General features: G+C 61.1%; 1 protein-coding gene across 1 annotated transcript; it reads left to right on the top strand.

The window, feature by feature from the left end:
- Positions 1-12: 12 nt before the first annotated feature.
- Positions 13-7,135, top strand: SGSH (N-sulfoglucosamine sulfohydrolase). Its single transcript, XM_045888314.3, has 8 exons — positions 13-164; positions 1,059-1,219; positions 2,621-2,726; positions 2,967-3,117; positions 3,430-3,586; positions 3,956-4,037; positions 4,736-4,939; positions 5,680-7,135. The coding sequence occupies exons 1-8, from the start codon at positions 68-70 to the stop codon at positions 6,237-6,239; spliced, it is 1,518 nt and encodes a 505-aa protein (XP_045744270.1). The 5' UTR covers positions 13-67; the 3' UTR covers positions 6,240-7,135.
- Positions 7,136-7,271: the final 136 nt, after the last annotated feature.

Genomic DNA, 7,271 nt, shown 5'->3' with positions numbered 1-7,271 from the left:
GGCGGGGCCAGCGAGCGCGTGACCGCGGGCGGGGCGGGGCGGGGCGGGGCGGGGCCGAGCCGCCGCCATGCGCCGCCGAGGGCCGACCTGCTGGGGGCTGCTGCTGGCCCTGGTCGTCTGCCGCTTGCACCGGGCGCGCCCCCGGAACGTGCTGCTGATCCTCGGTGAGTGCGCCCCAGCCAGCGAGCCCTGCAGCCCTTCGCGTCTGCGCTCCCCGCTGCCCCAGACCCTTCGTGGTCGGCTTCTTGGAGAGGGAGGCAGGGGCGGCCTCACCCACCGCGGGTCGGCCAGCCTTCAGCACCCCAGTCCTGCCCCCGGCTCTGACCCCCACCCCTACCCGTGCCCACATCAGCCAGGGCGCCCAGCTCGGGAAGCTGGGCGGTTTTGCAGAACGCAGTGTTGTACAGTCCCTAGAGGGGATGCTGGAAGAGGGGCTGATGCCCAAGTCCCCAGAGACGTGGCTGCGTGCCCGGGACGCCCCGCTCTCCTCTCCTCCCCAGCGGTGTAACCCTGTAAGTTTGCCCTTGCGTTTTCAAACCCGGGAGCCCTGCGGCTCAGATCTCCTTCTGGCAGAAAAGCACAGCCCACCCCGCCCACTCCCGTAACCCCAGCCCTTTCCAGAAATCACAAGTTCCTCTAGAGCCCGGCTGTTCAGGAGACTTGGTGACCAGGGCTCCAGCTGTCATAAGACAGCCCTGTTCTTTCCTCTTTTGAGGTCTGGCGCTGTGCCAGACGCACTCTCTCTGATTAACTTTGTGGTCTCCAGCCAGGCCTTGCAGCTGATTGTAGCATAAAACAGGTCTCCCCTAAGGGCTCCCATCAGCATCTCCTTGCTGGGGACTCGGGTGCAGAAACCGCATCCTCATGCAGCGTCTGCCGAGCTCAGGACTGCCCCATCGTGCCCACTTGCTAACGGGGCCACCTGAGTATCATGCCCTCTGGGTGTCAGTCCCAGGCAGGTGTCAGGCCGCCCAGATGTCATGCCCACCTGGGTATCCCACTGGCGTGGACCTCACCGGCCCAGGCCACCACGGCCTCAGTGTCGCTGCCTTCCTCAGCGGACGATGGAGGCTTTGAGAGTGGTACCTACAACAACAGTGCCGTGAGCACCCCTCACCTGGACGCCTTGGCCCGCCGCAGCCTGATCTTCCGCAATGCCTTCACTTCCGTCAGCAGCTGCTCTCCCAGCCGGGCCAGTCTGCTCACTGGCCTGCCCCAGGTGAGGGCCGCAGGGGTGCAGGAGCAGGGCATGGGACAGGGAGAGCCCCTCCCTGACCTCTCCTGGGATGTGCTCACCTTCTCTTCCCCACCACCTGCCCACCATGAGCCCTGGCTCCACTGCTCTGTGTGACTGTGAGCAAAGCGCTCTTTGTGCACCTCGATCTTCTTACCTGTGAAATGGGGTCATGATGATACCTCGTTCATGGAATCATTATGGGGTTGGCCAAGCTCGTGGTTTATACGTAAAGCACGTGGGAAGGTGTCTGACACGCACTTGCTCAGCGTTAACTTGTGTTACGATATCGTCCAGGAGCGTGAGTGCAGGTAAGAGGTGCTCTGTGAAGCACTTCCTCCGTGTTTGCTCTGCTGGGATACGCACGGCGTAGAACTTACCCTTTTAATCGTTCACAGATGTGCAGCTCAGTGGCATCAGGTCCATTCACACTGTTGTGCAGCCATGTGTACATCCGTCCACCTCTAGAACTTCTTCATCTTCCCAAACGGAAGCGCTGCGCCCGTTAACACTGCTCCCCGCTCCTCTCCCCTGGCCCCTGGCAACTGCTCATCGCCTCTCTGTCTCTCTGAACTTGGTTACTCTAGGGGAGTCCAAAGTGTGTGTCCTTTTGTGACTGCCTTATTGCACTGAGCAGAGTGCCCCCCAGGTCCCCACACACTGTAGCACAGAACAGCCTTCCTTCTCGTGGCTGAAAGGGCTAATGAGCATCCCGTCCTATGGGTATGGCCCGTTTTGTTTACCCGTCCATCTGTCCGTGGACACTTAGGTTGCTCCTACCCGTGATTGTGATGAGTAGTGTTGCTATGAACGTGGGGATGCAGGTACTTACTTTGGACCTGTTGCCTCGTGACATCCTCTGATGGTGAGCCACTGTGCCCTATGCGTCCCCATCCGAGAGACCGAGGCGCACATGGAAAAGGAAGCTGTGGCCTGTGCCCCCCCTACTCCCCCGGAAGGCTCCTTGGGCAGCCGTGGGCTGCAGGAGTGAGGACAGGGCTGCCCCATCGCACCTTACGTCTTTTTGTAGTCTGACTCTGTGATGTGTCAACTATTTTTTTTTTTTGCACTATAAAAGATCCAGTTAATAGAGGTTTGCTGCCCTTTTTCCCACCATGGTACGTGCTCATGACAAAAAAGTTGGGAAGTACAGGTAGACGAGAGGAAAATAAAAACCACCCCTAATTACGGGTACGTTTTCCCAGTCTGTCGTGTTTCCTGCTGATGTCCCATGAACGGGGTGGGGCCCGGGAGAGGCGGTGAGACTCTCCCAGGATGCTGGCCGCCGGGGTCTCCAGGGGGGCCCAGGAAGGGCCGGGTTGAGGAGCCATCAGGAGAGTGGGAGCAGGCAGGGGGGATCCCGCCTCACAGGCGTCTCTGCCACAGCATCAGAATGGGATGTACGGCCTGCACCAGGACGTCCACCACTTCAACTCCTTCGATGAGGTGCGGAGCCTGCCAAGGCTGCTTGGCCAAGCTGGCATTCGCACAGGTGAGCGGCTTCATGCCCTGGTGGGGTGAGGCCTCGTCCTGAGCCACCCTCCGCCCATGTCACGTGCTCTGAGCACCCAAGGTCCGGGGCCTTCTCCCTGGGCCCTGGGTCCATGAGAACAAGGGCCTGGGCTGATCTCATAGAGGCTACGCCAGGGCCATGGGGTGTGGGGGAGGGGAAGGGAAAGGAGGACAGTGGGATAGCTCCGGGACTCTGGCAGGCCCATGTCCCCACCTCCAGGCATCATTGGGAAGAAGCATGTGGGGCCCGAGACGGTGTACCCGTTTGAATTTGCGTACACGGAGGAGAATGGCTCCGTCCTCCAGGTCGGGCGGAACATCACCAGAATTAAGCTGCTGGTCCGGAAGTTCCTGCAGACTCGGGATGACAGGTGTGAGGAGGCCCCTGTCCCCTCCCTCACACGGCCAGACCTCTGGCCAGTTAACCCGTGATGCACATCCCAGAGTCTTTAGTGGGGATTCTTGGAGGCCCCAGGTGGGGGGGGGGGGTTCCAGAAACTCAAGTTAAAAGGAGAGGAGACACAGGGAACCTGAGACGGAGGATCCCAGGGAGACTTTGGTTCTAGAGGAGTGAGCGACGCTGAGGGGTGTTCCCTCCTAAAGAAAGGGGCTCCCCAGAGTAGAAAGCCAGATGGCATGTCCACCGGCTGACCTCAGGACTTAAGCCCCTCCCTCCTGGGCAGGCCCTTCTTCCTCTACGTTGCCTTCCATGACCCCCACCGCTGTGGGCACTCCCAGCCCCAGTACGGGACCTTCTGTGAGAAGTTTGGCAATGGGGAGAGCGGCATGGGGCGGATCCCAGACTGGACCCCGCAGACCTATGACCCACAGGACGTGCTGGTAGGAGCCCCTCGCCATGTTTCCAAGATGCTCGCTTACCCTTCCTCCACCACCTTGTAAATCGGAGGACTTGGCTGCCCTGGCCCCGGGTGTGTGACTTCACCATGTTTTAGAGGAGACTCTGTGACTCAATGGATCTGGGTTCCCATCCACGGGGCCGGCAAAGAGAGGCGTCAAGATGTGGAGTGACGTGTCCAGAAGCAGGGACGTTCTGGGCTCAACCGTTCACTGGTGGAGGGTGATCTCAGGCCCTGGAAGGAAGGCCGACTCCTCCATCTCCTACCCCAATTCAAGGACTGGCCACCCCTTCCCCCCGGCTTGTCTGCCCGTGTGTTCTAGCCCTGACTTTGTACCCGCGTGCCCCTCTAGGTGCCTTACTTCATCCCTGACACTCCCACAGCCCGAGCAGACCTGGCTGCTCAGTACACCACCATCAGCCGCATGGACCAAGGTGGGTTCAAGGAGCCTGGACCGTGGGGTATGCCCCAGCGTGGGCCCCCATCCCAGCCCAGAGCTCCAAAGTCACAGTGTTGGCGGGGCCGTGTCCCCCCTGCAGGCCCTAGGGGACAGGACAGTCTTCCTGCCTCTTCCAGCGTCTGGTGGCCCCAGGCGTTCCTTGGCTCCTGGCTGCATCCCTCACCTCTCTGCCCCTGTCCTCACACAGCCAGTTGGGTGTCTTCTCAGTGTCTCTTCTATAAGGACACTTGTCATGGGATTTAGGGTCCACCTGGGCACTTCGGGACAATCTCCTTGAGATCCTTGACGATTGCATTCGCAAAGAGCCCTTCTCCAAACGGGAGAACTGCTATTAGCGGTGGTGACCCGGGGAGGGGACAGGCGTAGAGGGAGTCCTGTCTTCCAGCCACCGCCCACACTGCCCAGTTATCCCCGCGGGACAGGCATGCGATTCTGGAAAACAAAACAAAAACCAGCGTCTGTAGGTGGCAGCTGCACGGGGCGACGTGGACGTGCTGAGGGATGGCCGACATCCCTGGCCTACTGCTGGACGGGGTGCTGGGTGGGAGGGAGGGAGGGACGGCAGGGGTGCAGGGTCCAGCAGCCCAATGAAGAAATGTGTGAGTGCACGCGCGTTCCCGCCCTTGCACCCCCGGCCGTGGCTGAGCTCTGTTGTCCCCTCTGCACCCCCAGGGGTCGGACTCGTGCTCCAGGAGCTGCGCGGAGCAGGTGCCCTGAATGACACCCTGGTGATCTTCACATCCGACAACGGGATCCCCTTCCCCAGCGGCAGGACCAACCTGTATTGGCCGGGCACGGCCGAACCCTTGTTGGTGTCGTCCCCAGAGCACACGAAACGCTGGGGCCAGGTCAGCGAGGCCTACGTGAGCCTCTTAGGTACGGCCCTGCGGCTCACATGGGCAGGGGCGGGGAAGCTGAAACGAGCAGCACCACCAGGCCCAGGCAGTGCTCTGCACCCGCTGCCTTACGTGGTGCCCACACCACCTGGGCAAGGAAGGGACGGCCACACCCTTCTACAGAGGCAGCAGTGAGGATCAGAGAAGTAAGCTGCCCAAGGTCCCAGGATTCGAGCCTGGGTCTCACGGTCTTTGAGACTGCTGCCCTCCCCACTGGCCCGCTGGTGGGCGCTGGCCTCGGCTGGAGCGCTTGTTAACGCCCACCCGGCAGGCCCCACCCCCAGAGCGTCGGCCTGAGAAGTAGCATTCGTGACAAGCTCCCAGGTGATACTCATGCTGCAGGCTCCGGGGAGCCCCTGTTTTGAGGGTTCAGGGCAGCAGAGCCCATGCAGCTTGGGGCCCACATGTCCCTTTGGCCCCAAAGCACAAGTCGGGGAGCACTGCGGCCACAGCATAAGGCAGGGATAGCTGCGCCCCCTCCGTGGGGGCTTCCTTACTGATCCGAAGGATTCTGGTAGGATCCTGAATATCACCAAGTTGGGGCCTCTTGTTAAACCATTAAAGGCATCGTATGCTAGAGGGCCGAGACAACCTCGACATGTGGGGGGCCCACAACGGCGCCTCCCTGTTGGTGACCCGGTGTGCGAGGTGGCCCACCAGCGTTCCAGAGTGGCTTGGTGGCTGGAGGGCTGCCCTGCTGAGACACCACCTCCTTTCCAGATCTCACGCCCACCATCTTGGACTGGTTCTCCATCCCTTACCCGAGCTATGCCATCTTCGGCTCAAAGACCGTCCGGCTCACAGGCCGGTCCCTCCTGCCAGTGCTGGAGGCAGAGCCCCTCTGGAGCACCGTCTTTGGCAGCCAGAGTCACCACGAGGTCACCATGGCCTACCCCATGCGCTCCGTGTACCACCAGGCCTTCCACCTCGTGCACAACCTCAATTTCAAGATGCCCTTTCCCATCGACCAGGACTTCTACGTGTCGCCCACCTTCCAGGACCTCCTGAACCGCACTGTGGCCGGCCGCCCCACTGGCTGGTATAAGGATCTCCACCGTTACTACTACCGGGAGCGTTGGGAGCTGTATGACAGGAGCCAGGACCCCCACGAGACCCGGAACCTGGCTGCCGACCCCCACTATGCGCAGGTTCTTGAACTGCTGCAGACCGAGCTGGCCAAGTGGCAGTGGGAGACCCATGACCCCTGGGTATGTGCTCCCGATGGCGTCCTGGAGGAGAGGCTCTCCCCCCAGTGCCGGCCACTCCACAATGAGCTGTGAGCGTCCCTGGGGCACGTGCATGGCCTCCCCAGACTGGGTCCCCACGCGGCCCATCTGATGAGGGCTCTCCCCGATGCTGCTGTCATTCTGCCACCGCCTGGAGGGGAGAGCAGGGCGTGTGTCCCGGTCCTTCACCCCTCTGTGGTAGGGGACACTGCTGTCCTTGTGTCTGAGCCCTATAAGCATAGACATTCCAGGGGATCCTGGAACAGGGTGGGTCCCCCAGTCCATGACAGGTGAGGATGGTCTGGGCAAGGAGGTCTCATGTCCTGGGTCAGGTTGGGGTCCTGCAGAGAGAAGGGGCTGGGACCTGGGGCTTGAGATCCTCTTCATTCTTTGGAGGCCCCAGATGTTCCCACTTCCAGGTACCACATGGGTGGCAGGAGGGTTCAGACTACACTCTATGTAGGGACACGGTGTCTGCCTTTTATCCACCTCTGGTCTTGAAAAAATCTGTGAACACGCCTGGGGCTTGTTTTGCTCTGCCCCACGGTCAAGTTCCTGACCCTGGCTGGGTTTCCACTAGGCCGCTGATTCATGGCAGGCTCCCCACGTGCCGAGCTTCATCCTGTGGTCTGTAGAGGCAAGCTCGTCCTTTTTGAATGTCCGGGGGGGAAGAGCCCGTCCTCTGGCTTGGGTTAGTTCTGTCCGGTTGGACTCCAGGGCTGTGGCACGGATGTTGCTCGCAGATGCTCCACACCTGCCCGGTGCCCACCTGCCGGGAAAGCGGAAGGTCTCCCTGGAAAGCCCAGAACGCGGGGGCTTTTTCCCTTGAGTGGTGGGCTCCTGCTCTCCCCTGCCCTCCCCCACCAACGCCATCCTGGGGGCGTGGAGGAAGAGCCACAGTCCAGGACACTGTAAAAGCCTTTTGTTTTAGTAAAACATGCAGAAGGTCATTTTCTGGCTTGTTTATGAGCACGCCGGCCTGAATTCTAGAGCAACTTCCTGAGGCACTTGGGTTCAGGGGCCCTGCTGCCAAAATGATATTCAGTCCCCCACAGTAGGGGGCAAAGCCAGGTGCTAGGGGGCCCG

This window comes from Mirounga angustirostris, unplaced genomic scaffold (assembly GCF_029215605.1).
Source record: "Mirounga angustirostris isolate CCGP_5_RB_7025 unplaced genomic scaffold, mMirAng1.0.hap1 SCAF_17, whole genome shotgun sequence".
NCBI lineage: Eukaryota > Metazoa > Chordata > Mammalia > Carnivora > Phocidae > Mirounga > Mirounga angustirostris.
Note: the sequence above shows the minus strand (reverse complement) of the source record. Positions and strands in the feature narration are given on the sequence as shown.